At 53.0% G+C, this 24,198-nt stretch overlaps 1 protein-coding gene across 1 annotated transcript in view; it reads left to right on the top strand.

Annotated features, from left to right (window-relative positions):
• Nup210 (nucleoporin 210kDa) overlaps positions 1–24,198 on the top strand; it is a 90,421-nt gene that overhangs the window by 31,326 nt on the left and 34,897 nt on the right. The window contains exons 11-24 of the mRNA XM_013010323.1: positions 1,070–1,220; positions 3,015–3,147; positions 4,778–4,936; positions 5,690–5,758; positions 6,940–7,046; positions 8,313–8,453; positions 9,237–9,374; positions 10,692–10,847; positions 12,036–12,234; positions 15,808–15,953; positions 17,359–17,580; positions 18,626–18,799; positions 22,537–22,729; positions 23,167–23,273. Of these exons, the coding sequence (XP_012865777.1) occupies positions 1,070–1,220; positions 3,015–3,147; positions 4,778–4,936; positions 5,690–5,758; positions 6,940–7,046; positions 8,313–8,453; positions 9,237–9,374; positions 10,692–10,847; positions 12,036–12,234; positions 15,808–15,953; positions 17,359–17,580; positions 18,626–18,799; positions 22,537–22,729; positions 23,167–23,273 (2,095 nt within the window). The remainder of the gene's footprint in view (positions 1–1,069; positions 1,221–3,014; positions 3,148–4,777; positions 4,937–5,689; positions 5,759–6,939; positions 7,047–8,312; positions 8,454–9,236; positions 9,375–10,691; positions 10,848–12,035; positions 12,235–15,807; positions 15,954–17,358; positions 17,581–18,625; positions 18,800–22,536; positions 22,730–23,166; positions 23,274–24,198) is intronic.

The raw sequence follows: 24,198 nt of genomic DNA, 5'->3' as shown, positions 1-24,198 counted from the left end.
TGAGAGAGAGTTTCCTCCTCCAACCACAGGGGCACCTGGCTGCTTGAACCACGCTGTGGTGTGCTCTAGAGAAAAGAGACGACACAGATAACAAAGGGCTGTCTTGGGATGGGCCAGCAGTGACAGCAGTGGTCAAGCAGGACAGGAAAGTGCCCAGCACAGGGTACGAACAGACCCGTGAGGAGGTGCGTGCCCTCTGTGTCCATATGGTCTCACACCTCTGCCCTGTCTGTTCTCTAGTCACAGAAACAGAGTTGGAAGCACTGTGCCTCTTGTCTGACATTGGTGGGTGGCAGGTCTGTGTGGATCCTCACTGTCCAACACGGGAAGCACAGTTCTTCTTTAGGCTTCAGCTGGGAAGAATACAAAGTTCAATTTCTGTGAGGCCAGAGTTAGGATTGAACTGGTGGGTAGAGACTCCATGTGCTAGACAGAGTCAAGATCCAATGAGGCATGCTGGAACAGAGTTGTCCTTGATTTTCATAAAATACAGTTTGTGTCATCTACCACATTGAACAAGAAAGTAAATCCCAGTGTGCACAGTGCCCCCACTGGTTCTGGGAGTAACAGAAGTCTGCCAACAGATTGCCCCTTTGGGGAGGAACATGGGCCCACTTGTAAACTGCAGGATGGAGCGAAAGACTATGGTAGGGATCTCTTAAGCCAGCCCTGCTTGGTAGCCTGAATGCAGGGAAGGGCATGCTACAACCCTCGCTTTTCCTTGGGGATGTCCTGGGTATTGCTAACTGTATTTGGCTGGGCCTGAGGTCTTGGGCCTAGTGCTTCATTTCTGTGGGCCTTTCCCATATGGGCTGGGCATATGGACTAAGCTCGGGTCTCAGAATCCAACGTGGGTTTTGATGTAATGCTTGTTCTCGCAGACAGTTTGGGTCAGGGCCTGGGAGTCTGCAGTCTACAGAGACGAGAGTTGCAGCAACACGTTTCTAAGTGGTGGGGTAGTACTATTTACTTCAGGCTGCAGCACACATTGGGAGGCCCTGGTAAACTTGAATGTTGTGTTTCATTCTGGGAGTCTTGTGTCAGGTCTGATGACAAGTTTCTTTTCTAGAATCCTCACCTTCTTGGAGTCTACATACATACCTCCTTCCTACATCTCAGAGATGGAACGGGCAGCCAAACAGGGAGACACCATCCTGGTGTCTGGAATGAAGACGGGGAGCTCCAAGCTCAAGGCTCGCATTCAGGAGGCCGTGTACAAGGTGGGCCTCCAGGGGCTGGGTCTCTGGCTTGGTTCAGGTCGACTCTCTCATGCCCTTGGACAGGTTGCATCAAGGAGATGGCTCTAGGGTGTTTTAGGTTTCTTGCAGGTTAGGCTTGTTTGAGTCATGGCACCAGAAAGGGAGAGTGAGTCATGCGGTGTCACTTTCTTGGGGGGGCAGGGTCACAAATCATTCGTTGTTTGTCAGTTCTGAAGGAGGTACCAGAGCAGCAGGATTCTTAGTCCTGCCTTATTTCCACCAGGCATTCCCCATGCTGTGCACACCCGAGCACTGAACCCCAGGCGTCTTCGGTGTCATCTTTCCCTGAGGCCAGCTGCTCAGTAGTCCCTGCTGTACAAACCTAGGTCTCGACCTCGTGTCCCCAACCACCCTTTATCTTCCCAGCCTCTCCCTACTATCTCAGAGTGGGAGATATTAGTCAGTGCCCCATTTCTAGAGGACTCGGACAGAAGGCAGTCAGCCAGGTGCAGGCTTCGCCAGGGTCCTGGTTCCTTTCCGGTGTTTGTCAGTTAATGTCTGCCTGGTCTGCCCTGTGGTCTGTCTCATTTTGAAGTATAGGCAGGAGGGCTGGGGGCAGTTTAATTTAGCAAAGAGATGTTCTGTTCTGCAGACATCTATTGAGGGTTTAGTCACTGGTTTGGAGACCTGGAGAAATTTGGGAACATGAGGACATGTTAATTGGGGCCAGTTCTGCAGCGCTGTACAGGTAGAGTGTGCTCCTGTGTGGCACTCTGGGCTGGGAATCACGCCCCACTACTAAGCTAAAGTACAAACTTACTATCCTGCCTAGGGTCTACATATGACCTTCCCTGCCACCCATGCTACACAGCACCTGCCACAGAACCCAAACCCATATGAAGTGCTGGGAAGGTTTCAGTGAGTAATCCTAAGCTATCACAGCAGGCTCAGCGGAGAAGCCAACCATCTAAGATGGGCATAGGCATCAGGGATGCGGAAATGGATTTACAAAGAGATGCAAAACTTCCTAAGTCCACAGGACAGTAATCAACTGCACTCTATCAGTAACAGCATATTTACATTTCTGCCAGTAGGAATTATTTTTTATGCTCTCCATTTTCTCTATCTTATGAAGCTCTCATAGGCAGTGAGAGAAACAGCCCCTGGATGACTCACTCCCTGGGGCACTCAGAGTCCTCCGGGCTCTGTTGTGATCTTAAGAAGGTGGGAGTGAGGGTTGGACAGGAGAAGGTGCCATGATGTAGGGGCTGAGGATGCGTCAGAGACACGTGCTCCCCCTTTTCAGGCCGTCCTGGGGCTTCCCAGCCTCACTGACCTTGGAGCTTTTGTGAGGTGAGAACTTGAGCTCCTGGTGGCCACCGGCATGGACATCACACCTGACCTCCCACTCTTCTTTCTGTTTAACTACTGTTATTTTAAATTGAGATACAATGTGACAGTGTACAGCAAGGGCGCATACATTCTTGGCAGTGAGCTTTGAGTGCATGCCGGCTATAGCCCAGGGTGCTCCTGGGACTTGGGGTTCTGAAGGTCCAGGGTTCTGGGTGAAATCTTGATTATTCACCTTTTACATCCCTCTTCCATTAGGAATACACTGAAAGTTAAAAAATAAAACTCTGGGAGCTAGGAATGTGTGTTAGTGGGAGAATACTTGCCTATATACATCAGGTCCTGAGTTCCATCCCCAGCACCTCAAGAAAAAAAACACACTCAAGAAACCTTTTTCTTTTGCCCACATCTTCTGTCCCCACTCCTGCCTCCACCTCACCCTTCTATCCTTTTCTTTGTGCTAAGAACGTCCGTCCTGCAGAAGTCAGGCTGCTGATTTTGGAGAACATCCTTCTGAACCCAGCGTATGATGTCTACCTGCTGGTGGGGACTTCCATCGACTACAAGGTGCAAAAGATCAGACAAGGAAAAATTACAGGTGTGCCCATGACTCAGAAATCCTGGGAAATATGTCCTGCCTTGTTTGCTGTGATAAAATACACATACGGTTTACCATTGTAGACAACTGTCAGTGTCCAGCCCAGTGCACATTACGTACAATCCTACATCATCACAGCCACCAGCAGAACTTTTCCATCTTCTCACCTGAAACTGTCTGCATTACACATTTAACTCCCACCTACCTCCCGGGTAGCTGTTGCTTAGGTACTGTCAGCAAATTTAACTACTCACTCACTGGATTCCTCGAGGAAGTGGAATACTGCAGTATTTGTTCTGAGATTGGCTTATGTTCACCTAGCACACTTCAGAGGTTCATCCATGTAGTGTATGTCAAAATTCTCTTCCCTTTTATTGCTAAGTAAAGCATAGCATGTTGAAAGGCCAGAGAGCACAAATATTCTAAGGAACAGTTTATAAAACATCGCTATGATTATAGTCCAGGTTCAACTACTGTCTGCTTAATAATTAGGAGTCTTCTGATTTCAAAACACAAATCAACTAGTTTCCCAGGGTTTCTTCTACTGGATTTTGTGTAGAGGGTCGAGAACCCGCTCCAGCTGTAGCGGTGAGTGTCTGTTGAGACGTTCTGTGAGTCGGGAGAGGGAGTAAAAAGGCCGTCAGGCTCTCTGAAGTGGCAATCTCAGCTCTGTCCATCTTTCCCCCAACAAAGCACCCAAGGACCAAGCTTCCAGCATGTGAACTTTTGGGGTCATGCTTAAAACATTCAGACCATAGCAGACCATGAACACCCTTCTCATTTTGACTTCCTCTGTTGTCATTCCTAAAATGTGGGTTTCAGTAGTTCCTATTCCCTGGGTTGTTGAGGGATAAGAAGAGAAAATGTATTCATGAGGACTCCTAACATAGATGTGAGGCCTCTATTCTCTCACCAGCAGTCATTATTTCTCTTCCTCTGTTGATTGATTGTGGAAGCTGGAATCTTGTGCACACTAGGCAAGTGCTGTGCCAACAGCTGCCATTTGTGTCTGCAGTGCTCATGTCTGCCTGCAGGGTGAGGAAGAAGATGGGTTTTATAGAACCTGTTATTTCCTAAGGTGTTTCCTCTATATCTCAGCTCAAGTTAGGTGAGTCCTTTTTCCACACAGTGGGCTTGACGTGAGCCTGGGTTACAGTGAGGTTGGCCAGGACAAGAACTCTTTGCAGTTATCAACCCAACACCTGGGACCCAGTGGGAGAGCATGGACCAGACCCTTTTGGGAGCTCTGGTGCCTTGGATGCAGAAGTAGAGATCTCTCACTTCAGGGATGATCAGAAATTTCTAGAGCTGGTGTTCTTCAAGAAGTTGGCAATTTCACCAGTGGCTGTCATTAATTTAAAGAGAAGCAGCATCTATGGCAGTCTTCAATGCACTGGTCACCCTGCAAACTCATAGTGTCAGCTCTGTGCACAATGTGGAGAATATTATTAACACGGAAAGCACTGGGAAAATTAAGTAAAATATGTCCAGCAGCTGCACTGACAGCAGGGCCCAGAGATTCAGGGCTGGAGGGGGCAGTTCGGGGGGGGGGTTCTAACACCACATCTTCCCTTATCTCCCTCTCCTCTTTCCATTGTTGTTCTGTGGTTTGTTTGTTTGTTTTCCACAGAGCTCTCAATGCCTTCCGATCAATATGAGCTGCAGCTTCAGAACAGTACCCCGGGCCCTGAAGGAGACCCCGCCCGGCCTGTGGCCATCCTGGCCCAGGATACGTCCAGGGTCACCGCGGTGCAGCTGGGACAGAGCAGCCTTGTCCTGGGCCACAAGAGTATCCTCTCTGCCGTGTTGTCACATAGGTGTGCTGTGCCTGCTGCTTTGAAGTCAGGTTGTTTTTCTTCCTGAGAACTAGCTGAGGCTAAAAATAGTTCTGTCTTCCCCAACTGTCTGAAAATCAGAAAGAACCTAAATAGCAGCAGTGCTGAGTGAAATTGCTCACCTCTGTGGTGACTCACCGAGAGACTCCCAGAGATTGGTGGCGGGGGCTGGCGCTAGTTATTCCTGGCATCCGGAAACTGCTGCCTGCAGCCCCACCAGAGGAGGTGGAGGCTGGTGGAGGCTGCTTCTGTGCTGGCATATAGGTAGCTGGTGTCCCAAAGGGTGTGTGTGCTGTGTACCCTGGTGCCCCTTTCTGAGATTCCACGTTGCTATAGAATAGAAAGCACAGTGAGGCCTTGACTCTGCAGAATGTTTTGGCTGCAGCTGGGCTAAGCCCAAGAGTGCCCTCCTGTCTCCTGCACTGTGTGGAGTCTGCACGGCCATGCGGGGTCTGCCCGGCCATGTGGGGTCTGCACTGTGTGGAGTCTGCACGGCCATACGGGGTCTGCACTGTGTGGAGTCTGCACGGCCATGCGGAGTCTGCACTGTGTGGAGTCTGCACGGCCATGCGGGGTCTGCACTGTGTGGAGTCTGCACAGCCATGCGGGGTCTGCATGGCGGCCGGGCTGTCTCTAAGCCAGGCTGGAGCTGCCAGATGCTTTCTTTACTTGTTGCCTCATGTTGTGTCCCTTAATGAACACCTCAGGTATCCGCATGCAGGGTGCATCTAGGCTCCCCAACAGCACCATCTACGTGGTTGAACCTGGGTACCTGGGTGAGTAAGGCCTCCTGGCGCTTCCTGAGCAGTTTGCTTGTGACTGTAAGCTCCAGAGATGAAAAGGCAGAAGCGAGGGCTGGGGTGTAGCTTAGTGGCACAGTGCTTTTGTAGTCCGTGAGGACCTAGATTCCTTCACTAGTGCTGAAAACAAACAATGAAGAAGGATAGTGGCCCTCACCATAGTTTCCAGTGACCATTGGCTCAGAACCCAGCCTCAGCCCTGTCTGTCCCGGGTGGGGAGAGAGGTGGAGGACACTGCCTCTTGGTTTTTGTGCCAGGCTTTGTGCAGACTTGACCTGACAGCTTTTGTGGCTCTTTTGAGGCTGGGGGTACTGGTCAGGTCAGTAGGCAGATGGGGGAGGCATCTGAGAGAGGAGGGGGAACCTGCAGCACTGGGGGACTCAGAGACACAGCCAGGGCCCAGGAACTTCAGTGACAGCTGCTGGAGACCCCCGGTACACTTGGATCATGGGAGTTGTATGATGCCTGTTCCTTGGGCTGAGGTGACTCACCTGCTAAGCACGTGACCTGGTGCACAGCAAACATACATGGTTCACCTGGTGGAGGAGAGCCTATTGGGTGCAGACCTGTGTTGACAGGGTGGAGGCCCAGGGAGGGTGGAGGCCCAGGGAAGGTGGCCAGGAGGTTCCCTTGGTACTGTCTACCTGTCTGGCCTGTGCTGGGCCCTGAGGTTCAGGAGATTAGGAGGGTCCTAGACTCAGTGTCTCAGGAGAGACCTGTACACACGGTCAGCAGAGGACAGTTGTGGAGTTCATAATCGTGAGGGCAGAAGGCAGACTTGTGGAGACCTCATGTGTCCAGTGAGCTGTGGGAAGGGCATCTTGGCGGCAGAGCATCCTGGGGATGGGAGAAGCTGCTGTGGCTTCCTGTGTGGGCATAGGACAGAGAGCTGCAGGGCAGCCCTGCTCAGGACAGGACTCCGGCTTCATGAGTGCTTGAGCAGCATGAGGCAGCAGGCAGGCAATCGGACTCAGGACTCAGAGGACCGCTCAGATTCTCATGGTCAGGGTGTTGGTGGGCAGCAGGCTTGCATCTCTCTGAGAGTCAAGGAGGAGGGGGGAGGGGGATGTGGGGCCCCAGACAGATGGGACTTGGTTGCATCTCTTTTCTCTGCCCTTGTGACTTGAATGCTCACATCCCATACTTGCCTCTTCTAGGGTTCACAGTTCACCCTGGTGACAGGTGGGTGCTTGAGACTGGCCGCCTGTATACAATCACCATTGAAGTGTTTGATGGGTCCAGCAACAAGGTGTACCTGTCTGACGTGAGTGCCTGTTGGAGTTCTTGTGGGGGGATGGTGTGGGTGGTGTACTGGAGCAGCTGCCCGAAGAGCAGCCCCTGGGGTGCTGGTCCCTACCCGGGAAGTCTGAGAGAGACTCTTCAAGTTCCTGTGGTTCTCCCGGGTCTGTGGAGATGGGGGCATCTCAGGAGGCCGCGGGCTACAAACCTGCACTGCCACCCCACCAGCAGACCCCCTGCAGGGCTTGGGCGAGGGATCCTCTGGTGGCAGGATCCGAGGAGATGGTAGTACCCTCCTGCTTCCTGGCTGGGAGCACCACCATGTTCCTGCTTTTCAGAGGGCTAGGGAACATTCCTGAGTGCAGGAATTGTTATGGCCCATCCAGACGCCTCTGGGTGGCTGAGGCCCACCCCAGTTAGCTTTCTGGCTCTGGGACAGTGTATAAAATGTATGGCGGATATGAAGGAACAGTGGCCATTGTGTCCCCTGTGACAACTTCCAGGACCCTCCCGGTGGTGCTTTTGAAGGAAACCAGGCTCTCTCCTTTAGGCTTCTTTGCCGAAGTCATTACTGTCTTCATCTTGTTGAACAAAGGCTGGAGTGGTCACTGTTTTGTTGGAAGTCTCTGGGAGACTTGATGTCTCCATTGCTCCTCCCACTCCTTATCTGCTAGCTCCAGTTTGAGACCGTGGATCTAGGAAAGCTGTCCTGAGTGGGAAGTGGCGTGGTCGAAGTAGGGGCCAGGCCATCAGGCCATGCAGAAAGGGTGGCTAGGAAGGGGCCAGAGGCTGGAGTGGAGCTTAGTGCAGTGGCTCGTACCTGTAATCCTACTCACCTGGCTTGTTAGGCTGGAACTCGGTCACTTGAGCCATGATTTTGGCGTAACCTTAGTTACTTAGGAGGCTGAAATCACGAGGATTGTAGATTGAAGGTCAACCTGGGCAAAAAATTCACAAAACGTCTATCTCAGTCACTAAAAGCTGGGAAGGGAGGATGACGCATGCCTGTCCTCCCAGCTGTGGTGGAAGGTCACAGTCCAGGCTGGCCCAGGGAGAAAAGAGATTCAGTCTCAGAAATAACCACAGCAAAAAATGGCTGATGGCATGGCTACCCAACAGGGACTAAGTTTAGGCCAGTACCATTTATCAAGGCCAGTGGACAGAGAACTGGTCCAGAGCTTTGTCTAGCCCTCTGGCTGTCCTGGAGGGACAGACCTGGCCTGTTGGGAGTATTGTTTTACCTTCCCAGGTCCCCCGGAAGCACTTCTCACCTTTCCTGTTTGCTTTCCAGAACATCCGCATTGAAGCTGTGATTCCTGTGGAATATTTCGAGGTTCTCTCATCTTCTCAGAATGGGTCATACCATCACGTTAGGGCAATACAGAGCGGCCAAACGACTCTCCATGCGGCCCTCACCTCTGTGGTAGACCAGGCAAGTTCACATCACTCCTTTACCATTCCCGTAGGCCCACCTAGTCCACCCCTCAGGGAAGACATGTCATCTGGCAGGGTCAGGGCCCAGGCTCCACTCCACTCGGTGACAACGGAGGGCCTGCCCATCTGGGCTCAGGCACTAGTTTCCGTAAGTCTGCCCAGGTGGGGCTGTGGTCTCTTCTTCTTGGAGACAGAGCAGCCCTTTCCTCCCCTCTCACTGACCTGGTGAAAGCGGTCTGTGTCTTCTGGAAGCGGGATGAACTGTGTCCATCAGTGCCCCAGCCAGACCCCCAAGTCATTCCCCTATTTTGTCCGTTCAAATCCTGTAAGACTTCTTACAAAGCCAATTGCTTTGTCTTGTGGGCACATTCCCCTTTCTCCATCCTGCACAAATCCCCTCCAGACCTGTGAGAGACAGCAGTATACAGCAGGAAAGGACACCGTGTCCCAGATAGTGAACCCCTAACACTACCACTGCAGCACTGGGGGGGGGGGGGGGGGGGTGCTCCCAGCCTGTTTCTCCATCTTAACAAGACAAGCACATCGATCCTGTTGGGTACCCTGAGGATTCAAGCCAGCAATATTAACATGGGTGACTATTAGAGAGCCATGGGAAGCCGTTCTCCAAAGCCTAAGAAAGCTGTGGTTGCCTGTCATCTTTTCCACACTCCATAAGTGCAATACTACCTTTGTGGTCTGATTCCCAGGGGGCGGAATGTCTGGGAAAAACTGCTGCTGAACTGGTTGTCATGGTAACATGAAGCAGTTTCGTCCCTTGCAGGATGGAGGGGTGCATGTGCTACAGGTACCTGTGTGGAACCAGCAGGAGGTGGATGTTCACATCCCCATCACCCTCTCCCCCAGCATCCTGACGTTTCCATGGCAACCAAGGACTGGCGCCTATCAGTACACCATAAAGGCACGTGAACCCACCTCCGCGTGTCCTCCTTAGCGTTCCCTGTGGTTTGTGGCTTTTGTTCATTCTTTCAATAATAATACTTTTAGAGATAGAAATGGTTAATCATTCTTCCCAATTTCTCTATTGCCATCTTAGCAGTGTAATTCGAGTTAATCAAGGAAGAAAATAACAACTCAGACAAAGAAAAGGCAGTGTTGAGTTCCACTTACTCACTTTTCTAAATCACAATGGTTTTTTGTTTTGTTTTGTCAGTCATGGGGCTTGAACTCAGGGCCTGGGCACTGTCCCTGAGCTCTTCTGCTCAAGGCTAGCATTCTTTCACTTTGAGCCACAGCACCACATTTTCTGGTGATAAATTGGAGATAAGAGTCTCGTGGACATTCCTTCCCAGGCTGGCTTTGAACTATGATTTTCAGATCCTGAGTAGCTAGGATTACAGGCATGAGCCACCAGTGCCCAGCTGTAGTGTTGTGTGTGTGTGTGTTAAGCAATATAAATACTTAGAGAAACACTGGAATTTGAGGGAAAAGTATCTCTACCCTGCCACTGTGGCCATGGTGCCACTTGGCACTGAGCAGCAGGGACTAACCTCAGATGGGGCCTGAGCCCTGTGGTCAGTCCAGTCTCATCACTTCTGTGGTCCACCTGAGTAGTGACAGGGTTCTGACTGCACCTGTCTATTTGCTCACTCAGGTGTCACCTTTCTGGCCTCTAGGCCAGACCTGGAGAAGGAAGGACTGTTGTGTGCCTCCAGCAGACACTTAGGAGTGCGCAGGGGGTATGCTGGGGCTCGTATTTGATCACAGGGGCAGGAGTCCTGCAGGTGGCTCTTGAGGCCAGCTTGAGCCCTGGAAGATGCCAGTGGGTTCTAGGGCTGCTGTTACAGCAAGTGTTTGTTAGTCTATGGAGAAAAACAAAGAACCAGAGATGAGATAGGATAAAGGAACAAGGGCCAAAGGACCCTATGGCTAGATGTGGCCTGTGTCACATTGTCTGCGGGGAGGTCACTGACCATGTACATGTGCGGGTAGCATACGTGTGCACGGGCTCGTGATAAAGTGTGCAGATGAGCGCATGGGAGTGAATGAATGTGTGATGTGAGGAAATATTGGTGGGTATATGTGCTGGTCTGAGTTGGCTAGCGAGTGTGAGTGCATGGGGTTGCGTGTCAGCTGTTGTCTGTGTGTGTGATACAGAGCATGTCACTGTGAGTGGGAGGGTGCGTGAGAGTATGCATGACTGCAGCATGCATGGCTCCAGCCCCTTGCATGCAGGGCGAAGCAGGTGGCTGGTTGATGTGATCGTTTCTCTGCCTAGGCTCACGGGGGCAGTGGGAACTTCAGCTGGTCCTCCTCGAGCCACATGGTTGCCACGGTCACTGTCAAGGGTGTGATGCGCACCGGCAGCGACACGGGGCTTGGAGTGATCCAAGCACATGACGTGCAGAATCCTCTGCATTTCGGTGAGATGAAGGTGAGATCTTCAGGGCCAGGACAGCGTGTGGGGGCTGGGGCAGGGGTCCCAGAACCCTTCTTACCAGTCCTCAGTCCTCATCAGAATCTCCCTCTAGCCCTCCATCCTGTGCCTGGGTTGGGCAGTCTAGTTTGGCACTTGAATGGTTCAGGAACTCCAGAGACAGCAGTGGGACCAGCAGGGCCAGGGTCTCTGCGGGGAGATGCGGGCACGGAGGACCAGAGAAAATCACAGATCCATTTAGAAAGGTCCCCACACCAAAGGTAGGAATCTCAGCCTGGCCGGTCCATTGAGGCCTGAGTGGGAAGAGGGACCTCGGAAGAGGGAGCTCCCAGACAGACACCAGCAGGCAATTCTCCCCCCTCATCCCATTCATTGCATAGCCAAATCTGAGGACTGTCCTCAGAAGCAGCATGTGTCTCAGACCTGGTGTTCAGGCCTGACCACTGGCTCCCACCTCGACGCCCAGCTGTGCTCGGCTTGTCACAGTTTCTCCTCATGCTGGGCTGTGCATCTGGAGGGTGAGGTTGGTGGTTGCTTTGACTGGGCCGAGAGCAGGTGATGGGAGCGAGTGCTGTCCTGAGCACGCAGCCCGTGGTGCAGCCAGCGAGGTCTTCCCTGGGAAGCAGCTGCCACCACCTCACTCACCCTCCCCAGCCACTTGCCCAGCACACAGTCAGTGATCATGTCAGAATGTGTCCATGGGAACCCGGAGATTCCGACCCTACCATTCCCTGCCAAGCTGCCACCTCCTGTTAGTGGGTTGACCCGGAAGCCTCCCGGCTGGTTACCCCACAGCTTGATCCAGAGACCAGAGTCAGCTTTGCCACACAAATCCAGACTTCCTTCCCAGGACTCAGGCTCTGCAGGAAGCCCTACCCCCTCCCTCGGTCCCCTCCCCCACTACAGCCACACTGTCCTTTGTAGCCTTACCAACAGAGCTGCCATTTGCCTAGGATCATCCCTTCATCCAAATGTTCATCTTACCCCTCACCCTGGCTGCCTCTGACATGATTCTCAGATCTGAGCTTCTGGTGACCTCTCAGGGAGTCCTGTCTGGCCACTCTGTTCCTGAATCTCCCAGACCCAGCTCTGTCCTTTCTCTGAGATGTGCTCAGTGTCCTGCCCAAACCTGAGCTGCAGGGCAATCCCTGCATGGGAGGGCTGATGGGTCACCCTGTCCTGCAGGTGTATGTGATCGAGCCCAGCAGCATGGAGTTTGCACCGTGCCAGGTGGAGGCGAGGCTGGGACAGACCTTGGAGCTACCCCTGAGGATCAGCGGGCTCATGCCTGGCCAGGCCAGCGAGGTGGTCGCCCTGAGTGACTGCTCCCACTTTGACTTGGCAGTGGAAGTGGAGAACCAGGGCGTGTTCCAGCCACTGCCAGGTAAGCCAGCTCTGCTGAACGGGTGCCAGGCCCTGGGTTTGGGGACAGATGGCCTTTCTGTGTGGGCCAGGTCCCTAGAATGGGCATGGGGCTGCAGCATGACGAATAGCATTTGTGCCCTGTCCACCATCGGCTCCCATGTAGTGTGAACCTTGCAGGCGGTGTGACATTGGGCGCATCATTTGCCCCTCTCTGCCTCAGTTTGCAGATGTCCACAATGAGTGATCTGAGTAGCGCTGCACACCAGTGAGTTTCTTGCGGTGCATCGTGTACAGATGTTCTGTCTAGTTCTTTTTTTTTTTTTTTTGGTCGGCCGTGGGGCTTGAACTCTGGTCCTGGATGCTGTCCCTCAGCCCTTCAGCTCAAGGCGAGTGCTCTACCACTTGAGCTACAGCGCCACTTCTAGTTTTCTGGTGGTTTATTGGAGATAGGAGTCTCACGGTCTCTCCTGCCCGGGCTGGCTTTGAACCGCGATCCTCAGATCTCAGCCTCCTGAGTAGCTAGGATTACAGGCATGAGCCACCAGCGCCTGGCTTTGTCTAGTTCTTATTTAACACCTGTGGCATGCATCTCCCCCCCCCCCCCAGCCGGAGCACATGTGTCTTTTCTCCTCAGCTTATCCTACAGAGTGTTGGCAGTGGTATTGGTTGTGACCCTGGCAGTGGTAGTTGATGGAGTGCTAGCCCTGCAGGCATGGTGCCAGCACCTTGTGCGCCTGACCTGGTTTAAACTGTGCCACCACAGGGGCAAGAGCTGCTTTGGGGCTGTGTGTCAGATGAAGAAATGGAAGCTACCTCAGCACACCTGACACAGGCCAGGGTGGGGTGCAGGTCTGGCTGTGTCCAGCATTGTGAGAAAGCTTTAGTACCTTTGGGATGTGGCTCATAGAGGCACGGACCTTGGTTAATGCCAGGAGTCTGCTTTGATTTTCAGGTGAAGAAAATCAGGGGACTAATGAGCTATTGACTGGACACAAGATTTGGGCAGGTGTCAGTAGTAACAGGGACACCATTCACTTGGTGAGGGGGCTGTGCCAGAGCCCCGGTGAGCAGGTCCTTCTCTGCAGCTGGTGAATTTGGCAGCCTGGAATGGCAGGACCTGTCTGCTGTCAGCACGTGGACCTAGTGCTTAGGCCCTGGGGAGCCAGCGGAGGCGCTGGGACGGAGGATGGTGTGGTGCCGGCAGGCAGGCCCGGTGACGTGTTTGTGGCATGGGCTACTGTCTGTAGCTACATGGTTTTGCATGCTGCAGTAGTGATTACACACTGCTGCACGTCATTGCTGTACAGAGGAAGGTAGCCAGCGTGCTTCAGAAACCCTTGAGCAAACCAACACCTCAGGTCACCAGCTTAGGAAGCCCACAGCATGGCTCTCACATAACCACTTAGAATGGAAAAAGCAGGACTTGGAAGGCCGACTTGCATTCAGGGCCCAGGATCTCAGTGCACCGCCTCCGTGTGTACCCCGGAGGGGTTGTGCAGGTGCCTCCCAAGCTGGCAGTTTGGGGCCAAGCCAATCATCAGCCACCAGCTCTGTGATGTGGGGCTGGTTGGCCCCATCTCTGAGCCTTGGTTTCTCTGTGGGAAGGGTGTGGTGGCCCTCACCCACCTGAGGGCCACACCTGGACAGCCAAGGCAGAAGTCCTGTGAGCTTAGAATCCTATCAGAAAGCTCCTTCAGTCTCCCTGGCATACATTTGCGGCATCTTGTATTGACTTGTGTGTTTGGTCCAGGTTGTATAAAAGACGTCATAGAAACATGCAAAGTCAGGGTGGACAAATGCCCCTGGAAACCATGAGACTCAAGGGCTGGGGCAGCAGGCAGTGTCTGTGAGGTCCACCCTGAGCCCGCTTGGCCCAGGGAGCAGTGGGGCAGACAATGATGTCTCTTCCCCTAAGTTCAGAGAGGTCAAGTTCCTGGAGACAGAAGTGGAATGAAGGGTGTCAGGGCCGGAGGAAGAGAGAACCATCAAGTTGTTGTTTAAAGGGGGTAGATATAGGTTGTTCTTTTTCTTTAAAAGATAGTTGACTCTTGTGATAATTGACTTGGCAGTGGTTGCATAACCCAGCACACACACACCTAATGTTGCTTAACTAGCACATATAAGCTGTTAAGAGAAGGGAGCAATGTCTCCCTGTTCCTCCTCCGGAGTACCCACACTCCATTAGAGTGTGCCCCTTCCTTTCTGCTTGTCTGTCTGCTTTTTGTCTGCTTGCTTGCATACTTACTTACTGAATAAAGCTCTGCTAAGTTGTCCTACCAAAAAAGAAAAGAAAAAAAGAGCAAGAAGCCAGTGGCTCACTTCTATAGTCCTTGATACTCAGACTGAGACCCAGAAGATCACAGATCAGAGCCAGTATGGCTAGAAAAGTCTTCCAAGCTGAAGCTGTAGTTCAGGTGGTAGAGTACCCACCAAGCAAACAAGCTGCAAGGGTGAGGACTTTAGTTTAAATGTCAGTGCTGCAAAAAAAAAAAGTTAAAGTGTGAAATTTATGTATATTTTACCAGAATTCAAATTTAGAAGTTTTTTTTTTAAGTTAATTAAAATTGATGGGCAATGGCAGGAAAGGAACAGCTTCTGGTAGCAGTACTGGCTGATGCAGTGTTTTAGAAGTTACTCGGTGATCAGGATCAAAGCTGCACAAGCCCGTGGAACTTGCCCAGTGGTCTCCGTCCTAGAGAGACAGCCAACGGAGGTGCCAAGGGCTGCCCTCGCAGGCTGGGCCTGCACTGTTCCTGGCAGTGCTGTGCAGCAGGGCCCCAGCCAGAAACAACCCAGGTGTTCTCAGCTGAGTTCTGTTCTTGGTCTATGGAAATGTGGATCAAGGACATACAGCGTGTAGACACCAGGGATCTCAGCCAGCGCTGAGCGCAGGAAGCTACACACGGAAGAGCTTGGGCTTGGTTTTGTACACAGCATAGAACCAGCATGAGAAGCTGACCTGGGAGAAGTCAGGGAGGGCCGGGGAGGGATGCCGAGGGTACTGGCAGGATCTGGATACTGGTGTACTGAAGATGTGGGGACAGGCAGTGTGAGTTGCACATTTTGGTATGTCACGCATACTTATATCTTTTTCTGTTTGCAGTACTCTTTGTACTTCTGGTGGTTGTTTCACTACCGAGCTATACCACTAGGTCCTACCTTTTATTTTCTTTCTTAAAAAAAAAAAAAGCACCACTTACAATCTGCTGGTATATCATGGCTAGGATGAAGGAGGGCTCTGAACCTGTCATCCTTTCCCTGCTCAAGTCTTGTTCATGGTGACCAGGTGACTCTCCTTTCTCTCTCTCTCTCTCTCTCTCTCTCTCTCTCTCTCTCTCTCTCTCTCTCTCTTTCTTTCTTTCTTTGTCTGGGCCTGAGCGCTGTCCCTCAGCTCTTCAGCTCAAGGATAGAGCTCTACCACTTGAGCTACAGCACCACTTCCAGTTTTCTGGTGGTTTATTGGAGATAAGAATTTCACAGACTTTTCTGCTCAGGCTGGCTCTGAACTGCAATCCTCAGATGTCAGCCTCCTGAGTAACTAGGATTACAAGCGTGAACCACCTGCGCCTGGCTGACTCTCCTTTTCTTACAGGAAGGCTGCCGCCAGGGTCGGAGCATTGCAGCGGTGTGAGGGTGAGGGCCGAGACCCAGGGATCCACCACACTCCTGGTGAGCTACACACATGGCCACATCCACCTAAGTGCCAGGATCACCATCGCTGCTTACCTGCCTCTCAAGGTGAGCCAACCTCCTGTCCTTTGCTCCCCAGCCAGCCCCGTCATTCCTTGCTCTATGCTCCTTGGGGTGGGGCAAGCAGCTCCCTGTTTCTAAGTGCTCTCATGGTCTACATGGCAGCAAAACAAACTTTCCTTCATTTGTTGGAGACTTTCAGGATATCTTGGACTTACTGCCAATTCACAACACTGCCAGTGTGCAGGGAGCTCCAGGTTCTATGTACAAAATAGTCCCGAAGGCTTGTTCTGGAAGCCTGTACAGACCCAGTAGGAACTGAAGGGAGCACAGCAGAGCTAAAAGTAAGGGACAGAAGTTCACACCTGGAACCAAAAGAAGGGGAAGCCGACCGCCGTGCTAGGCCAGCAGGCACCCTGATCCCGTGCTTCTCCTGGTCATCTGGCATCTTCCCTGTCAGGATTGTTTTCTTTCTTTATTTCCTCTTGTGTGTTACTGAGAATTGAGCCTAGTGTCTCGTGCCCAAGCAGTCTGCCCACTGAGCTACAACCTCAACCCTATTTTTTTATTATTAAGATAGGATCTTACAAAGGGAGGCATGGCTCAAGCGGTAGTGGACCTTGCTAAGTTTCCCAGGCTGTCCTCAGAATTGCTTTGGTTCAGTTCACCTGCTTCAGTCTCTCAAGTAGCTAGCATTACAGTTGAGTGCCACCACGTCGGGCTGTTTAATTTGTTTTTTTTGTTTGTTTGTTTTTGCAGTATGGGATTTGAACTCACGGGTTCATGCTAGGCATGTACTCTGCCATTGAGCCACTGCCTTTATTTTTTAATTTTTTATTGTAAAGATACTATACAGAGGGTTATAGTTACATGAGTAAGGTAATGAGTACACTTCCTATTGAGCATTGTTACCCCCTACTATCCCTCCCTCCCTTCCCTGGAGCTACTGCCTTTTAAAGCAACAGTGTAGTTAGAGTCTAGTCCATCCGTGTCTTGCGTTGCAGCCCTTTGTCAGAAGAGCATTAGGGATCTGCACAAGGTGCCATCTCTTGGCCGCCTGGCTCTCACCTCCCTAGCCTCCCTCTGAACCTGAGGTTGTTGCCGGCTTGTAGTTGTGGTAAATATGGTGTAGGGAGCATCTCCTCATATATGCACTGGCTTTTCTCTCACTTATTCTGTTAAGAAGCTGCATCTCAAAGAGTTCCTTGTTTTGAGAGCTATTGTATTTTCAGGGCTTTTCCATGAGTGTTATAAAAACAAATTAATTTCTATACATACCCTACCCCAGTGAGGGCTTCTTTTTTTCCAAAGAACCCTGACTCCATGGGATCTCCCTAACAACTCTGTGGGTGCACAGGCATGCAGTTTCAAAGAGAATATAGAGCCTTCCCCCAGAGCCAGGTGAGTCTTCCAGTCCTGATGCTGAGGAGTGCTCTCTCCTCTCTTTCTTCAGGCTGTGGATCCCTTGTCTGTTTCCTTGGTAACCCTGGGCTCCTCCAAGGAGATGCTATTCGAAGGAGGCCCCCAACCCTGGGTCTTGGAGCCTTCTAAGTACTTTCGTAACATCACCTCTGAGGACACAGGCAGCATCAGCCTGGCGCTTCTGGGGCCCCCTGCCTCCCGGAGTTACCAGCAGCACTGGATCCTGGTGACCTGTCGGGCCTTGGGTGAGCAGGTCAGTGGGAGCACCCCGCAGGCCCCCCATGTCCAAGGGGCATGGAAAATCCATTTAGTTCCCAGCAGAACCTTGAGAGACCCCTTCCTGCAGGGCCCACTTTAGAGATGGGCAGACTAATGCTCAGTGAAGCAAGGTGCCTGAGCGCACACTGGAAGGGTTCAGTGTGGGTGGTGGGGCCCTCAGTACATCCCAACCACCACCGAGTCCTCCTGTTGGTGACCTTCCCCTTTCTCTTTTCATCTGAGATCGGGACTTGAACTTGGTATCGGACACTGTCATTTATTGGCTGGTGCTCTACTACCTGAGCCACACCTCCAACCCCAGGGCTAGCTATTTCTCTGTGTGTGTGATTGCCTCTCTGAGGGGTGAAGCTCCAGGTCAGGTGTCACAAAACCAGGTGTTTCGAGGGTCAGGTGTGAACAGGAATGAAACTATACCCATCCAGGCCATCGGGCTGCTGAGGAACATAGGCATGACCATGTAACAAGGTGCCCAGCCCTCATCCTGATCCACCTCCCAGAGTCAGGTCCCCTACGTACCCCGCTCTGGAGAGTGACGTCAGGTCAATGTGGACTCCCCATTTAAACATCTAGGATCTTATGGGGTCGATAATGTGGCTGGCTCCTAGGAAAGCATCCTGCAATTTGCTATTTTCCTGCCTGGGGACTTGTGCAGAGTGCAGCTGTGGCTCCCACCCGAGACTTTTTTTTTGGTCAGTCGTGGGACCTGAACTCTGGACCTGGGCGCTGTCCCTCAGCTCTTCAGCTCAAGGCTAGCACTCTACCACTTGAGCGTCATCCCCACTTCCGGCTTTTTCTGCTTATGTGGTGCTGAGGAATCGAACCCAGGGCCTCATACATGCAAGGCAAGCGCTCTACCACTGAGCCACCTTCCCAGCCCCTCACCCGAGACTCTTAAATGCTGGCAAAGTGCTCTCCCACCCCTCAGTCCCTGGCCTTTCTCAGCCCATCCTGTAGAAGGAGAAACAGTCTTAGCTCAGAGGGTGAGAGACTTCTTTGTGTGTCTGTTTCTTCCCTGCCAGGTCATCGCCCTCTCGGTGGGGAACCAGCCCAGCCTCACCAACCCCTTCCCTGTGGTGGAGCCCGCTGTGGTGAAGTCTGTCTGCACCCCACCGTCCAGGCTCACCCTCACGCCTGTCTACGGCAGCCCCCAGCTGGACCTGTCCTGTCCCCTGCTGCAGCAGAACAAGCAGGTGGTGAGTGTGGCTGCTCTCGAGAGCCAGGTGACAGTGTCACTGGTTAGGCAGGAGGCCATGTCCATGCACGGTCTGGAGTGCTGGTAGGTGGTAGCTCCATGCTCACTGCCCGGGCTCAGCAGCCAGCCCTGCCAAGGATGAGGGCTCTTGTGAGCCTCGCTTGAGGAGCTTCAGGGCAGGAGCGGTGGGATGACTTCAGTGTGGCTGCTGCGGATGGTGCCTGGCTTGCCTGGTTCCCATTTTGTAGTGGGATGACGGCAACGTACGTTTGTTAGAAGGCACACCCGGAAGTTGGATTTGGATCTTCTTGGAGCATAGGTAGGCCATCCTGTCCTCTTAGGCTTCACAGTCCCTGTGCTGTGTAGCTGCAGGTCCTACCCAGCCCCCCAGCTCCAGTGGCAGCACCACGTGAACATCATCCTCTCAGATCCCAGACTTGCTGTCTCCCTCTGCTGGGTGCTTAGAAGGTTGTTAGACCCTGGCGGTGTTCAGAGCATGGTGTGTGGACATGCCTGTGTGATTGGAGCAGGAGTGGGAGCTGCAGAGGAGCGGTGATAGCTGAGGCTCCAAGAAAGTTGGGAGGGAAGGAGGGAAGTCTCTGAAGCCTGTCTGAAAGTGAGGACATGTGGTGTGACCTGCAGGCTGGGCCCCCTGAGAACTGGGACTCATCCACGCTCACTTCCCAGGACACTCAGATCCCGGGTATGGATTGTGTGCTGCTCAGGGTGGGGACTCACCCCCAGCAGCCCTAGCACTTGCCCTTCTCCTAGCATGGCAGCTTCTCAGGCCAGGCAGCCCCATCACCGGAAACTTTAGAGTGAGCCACAGGAGAAGGGAGGTCCACAGATAGGATGGCTGCTGGAGCAGAGGTGAAATGGGGACTGACTGCAGTCTGAGGAGGTGCTGCAGGAGGAGCAGAGTGGAGAGCTGACAGAGAGACAGACAGAGACAGAGAATGAGAGAGAGAGACAAAGAGAGCCTTCTCTCCACTTTTCCCAATCACTCAACTCTGAGGCTGAAACTCCGTGGATCAGCATCTCTTCCCACCACTTGCCCCAAGGCTGTCCTGCAAGGCTCGGTTAAAAGTAAGGATTTTTAGGGTCCAGCCTCAGAGCACTGGCTCCCCTCACCCCTACACAGATTTGGCAGACGATCCACTTTCGTTCCCTTTCAGCAGAGGAGGGGACCCCAGGCTCAGTGCCTGCAGCTGCAGGAAGCAGCGTTCACCTGACTCAGCCCTGGCATTTAGAGCGTGGCAGGGACAAGCCTCACAATCAAGCCTCGAATCAGTGCATCCGGGCAAAGCCTCCTCCTGACTTTGCCATGGCATCTTCTCTCCTTTTCTTCTTTTTTCTTTCTTCTTTCTCCTCCTCTTCCTCCTCCTTCTCCTTCTCCTTTTCTTTCTTCTTTCTTCTTCCTTCTTCCTTTTTATTTTATTTCCAGTCCTCGGGCTTAAATCCAAGGCCTGGGAGCTATCCCTGATCTTCTTTTGCTCAAGGCTAGCTCTCTACCACTTGAGCCACAGTACCATTTCTGGCTTTTTCTGAGGAGTTTATTAGAAGAGTCTCACAGCCTTTCCTGCCTGGGCTGGCTTCGAACTGGGATCCTCAGATCTCAGCCTCCTGAGTAGCTAGGATTATAGATATGAGCCAGTGGTGCCTGGCTCCCTTCTTCCTTCTTGCTCCTCCCTCCTCTTGAACATTGGCTCTGAAGCAAGGGTCTCCTCTGGGCCTGGTTGTGCCTTGGATTTAGCTCAGTGTTGTGTCTGGACTGAAAGAGGATGGTCTGCCTGTGGAGCTGGGCTCTCCAAACTAGCTTGCATGTATCATTGATGTCAGGAGGAAATAATGGACCTTAGATGTGGAGTGGCTGTGATCCATCAGTCCTTGGGGTCCTGCGCTGTGAGGCAGCCATTTGGGTATGACCTCTGCAATTTATGGTCTCATTAGGGGACCTTGAAGAAGATAGATCTCCATGGTGCATCCTGAGTGCAGTATCAATTTCATTTTATAGCTCCCAAACCCGGGGGTCACCCAAGATACATTTGCAGAGTAAATTATGGCAAGGTGAGACACCAGAATAGAGTTGACGGCTCGGAATGACAGATGGAGCCTGAGCCCAGCCTGAGCTCGTCCTCTGGGCATCCCGTGTCCTCACTGTGCTCGAGTACCAGTTGTGTGCTCGGGGACCAGCTAGCCAGCTCAGGCACCAAGGTGAAGCAAGATCAGACCCAGAGTTACACCCCAGCCTGTGCGACAAGCAACTCGTTCAACACCCCTCAGCCTCACCCAACCTCTTGAAATGGGGGGTAGTGTTGATGCCCTTACTGGAAGGGTTCAGTCTGCTTCTGGGTGTACTGGGCACAACGATGCCTTTTCCTTCCTGGAAAGGCCTTTATTTTCCACCTACAGTTGTTTCTGGAAGAGGATGGGATGTCTAGAATATGGTTCTCAGTCCCTATGCCCACTTGAAGCTCTCAGAGTTGTGTCATGCCTAGTGGCAAAACGTTTGGTTGCTCAAGCAGTGGTGCTGACCTGCTGTCAGGAGGGCAGGTGTTGTCTATGTCAGCAGAGCCAGGCGTGGGGGTGAGGGTGGGGTCCTTGAGGTGGGGGCGGGGACCTCAGCGGCTGTGTCATCAGAATGGCCTTTATGTGTAAGTTCTTCTTAAAATAGGGCACCTTCATCCCAGGTTGGCTTGGTGACTCTGCGTCTTGTCAGTTATCTTTGTTCCGAGACTTCCTCATTCTCCTTTACTGAGTTATTTTCTTCGCCAGGCCTCTGCTTGCATTCCGCAGCATGGGGAGGCCTACTCCTACCTCTGGGACTCTGGCAGGATCTTTGCAAACCCTGGTGGCTCCAGGATGTGTTGAGTAGTGCGTTAGCATCTTCCCTTCATGTTAAAACATAGCAGTTGTCATGGAGGCAGAGGTGTCTCAAGGACAGCAAGGGCAGGCAGAAGGGAAGTAGCCCAGCTGGGGTGAGCAACTTGGAGTAGGGGTTTCTAACCTTAGTGACATCAGAAGCCAGACCATCTTCAAGTGGGGCCATCCCAAGTTCTGAGGTGCCCAGCAGGTCCTCCTTGTGCAGGGCTGTCCACGCCCTGTGGTGCCCAGCAGGTCCTCCTTGTGCAGGGCTGTCCACGTCCTGAGGTGCCCAGCAGGTCCTCCTTGTGCAGGGCTGTCCACGCCCTGTGGTGCCCAGCAGGTCCTCCTTGTGCAGGGCTGTCCACGCCCTGTGGTGCCCAGCAGGTCCTCCTTGTGCAGAGCTGTCCACGCCCTGTGGTGGCCAGCAGGTCCTCCTTGTGCAGGGCTGTCCACGCCCTGTGGTGGCCGGCAGGTCCTCCTTGTGCAGGGCTGTCCACGCCCTGTGGTGCCCGGCAGGTCTTCCTTGTGCCATGCACTGAGGTGCCCGGCAGCATTTCTTCCTCTTCTTTGTAGGTACCAGTGCAGCTGGTACCTACAAAGCCAGTTGTGACATCAAAAATCACCTATACCCATTGCCAGAGGCCTTCTGATGATTGAGGGCCTAGTCCCCTGTTGAATAGCAGAGGCCGGTGTAGACGGGGGCTGGGGTAGCACTGTGGCAGTAGTAAGCGCTGGTTTGTGACTCATCCTCATTCCCTCATCAGGACCCTGGGCCCACAAGGGAGCCATCTGGCTCAAGGACAACCATGCAGTCAGCAGTGGCCAGGCCTGGTCCTGAGTTTGGTTCTGGCATTTGATGTTTCCTTCTTGCAGGTTCCAGTCTCCAGCCACCGGAACCCCCTGCTGGACCTGGGTGCCTATGACCAGCAGGGACGCCGATTCGACAACTTCAGCTCTCTAAGCATCCAGTGGGAGTCCACCCAGCCCTCACTGGCCAGTATAGAACCCAAGCAGCCCCTGCAGCTAGTGGCTCGTGAGGATGGGAATGGCCAGAAGAAGTTACACGGTGAGGTTGCTTGTGATCGGTTAAGACCAGTGTCCTGGGGCAGGCTTGTGCCTGTTGGGTATCTCTGTTATCTACGGCTCCCCTTTACCCATAAGGAAAACAAGGGCTCGGTGTGATCTCACTGGGCTCTTTCGTCGTGAGGAGGAACCAGAGGCCCACACCCTAGGACACCTCTCCAGCTCTAAGACCTGGGCCTCTTGGCTATTTGCTGTAGTGTTCATAACCCCTCCCACAGCCCAGCATGGAGCCTGTCTCCTCCAGTTTACTTGGGAAATCCTTTGGTAGTCATTTAAGACCCTAAAGTCTGCTTAGGACAGACAGGCAGTTTCGTTGGCTCCGTTTCCTGGTTTCAGAATTAAAACTGCAGATAGACAGGTGGGGAGGCTGCAGAGCAGCCCTGGAGCTAACACGCATCTGTCTCCCTTTCCTCAACTCAGGCTTGCAGGCCATTTTAGTTCACCAGGCTTCGGGAACCACCACCATCTCCGCCACAGCTTCTGGCTACCAGCAGGCTCACCTCCGTGCTGCCCGAGTGAAACAACCGGTACCTCCCAGGGGCCACCAGTGGGTGGGCCATGGGCAAGCGCCTGTAAACATGCGTTTGAATAAGGTGGAGGCAGCATGTACTGGTTGGGAAGGAAAGGTGGTGCCAGGATTCAGAGCACCCTAGGTGCCAGCACGGGGAGCTTCATGGTGTCTTGGAAAGGTTTTACTCAGAGTCTGCACCCATGGGAGCAACGCTGGGGGAAGTACCTCTGAAAGGTTCGCCTGTCCCTGTCCTTGATGGCTCCGTCCCTTCCTGTGGGCTTGTGAGCGGCCTGGTGGGCCTCCCTGTGGACATGCATGCGGTGGGTCCTCCGCAGGCCTGTGCACTTTCTCTTGGTGCACTAGTGATCTCTGCCATGTGGGCTTCCCCTGGTACGGACATTTCTCCGGGCTTCCTTCTTCGAGCTGGCTTTCTTGAGAGGCCCTCTGCCCTGAGATCTCTGGCACGGAACAGGCGCTTGGGTGTAGTCCTGTGGCACTCAGCGGAGACATGTGAGGCGTATGTAGGTCTATGCACATGACAGTGTGCACCCCTAGCCAAGACACCTGCAGCGTCACTGGGTGATGGCGTTCTAGAGACCCCGTTCATGTACACAGTCCATCGCTGATGCACTGTGTGTGTCATTGTATGTATGGGTGAGTGGCACTTGGGTCATATCCAGTACTCTTCTCTCCAGTGACATGTGACACATAGTGCGTTGTCTGCTACCCAAGGTAGTGGCGGCTCTCCTTATCTTCCATGAGTCAGAAGACCCTTCTGTGGGGCCCTCACCCATGCCCAGGCTGGTGAGAGGCTTTGCTGTTTGTCCGTGTCCTCCTCCATGGTGGCGTGTGCTTCATGCACAACACCTGGCCATCTGCTGTGAGCCCTGAAGGTCAGGTGTGCATGTAAGCAGCTGGAGTGACTCAGCGGGACCATTGAC

The sequence above is a fragment of the Dipodomys ordii genome, unplaced genomic scaffold (assembly GCF_000151885.1).
Source record: "Dipodomys ordii isolate 6190 unplaced genomic scaffold, Dord_2.0 Scaffold12, whole genome shotgun sequence".
Classification (NCBI taxonomy): domain Eukaryota; kingdom Metazoa; phylum Chordata; class Mammalia; order Rodentia; family Heteromyidae; genus Dipodomys; species Dipodomys ordii.
This window is presented reverse-complemented; position numbering and strand designations above follow the sequence as displayed.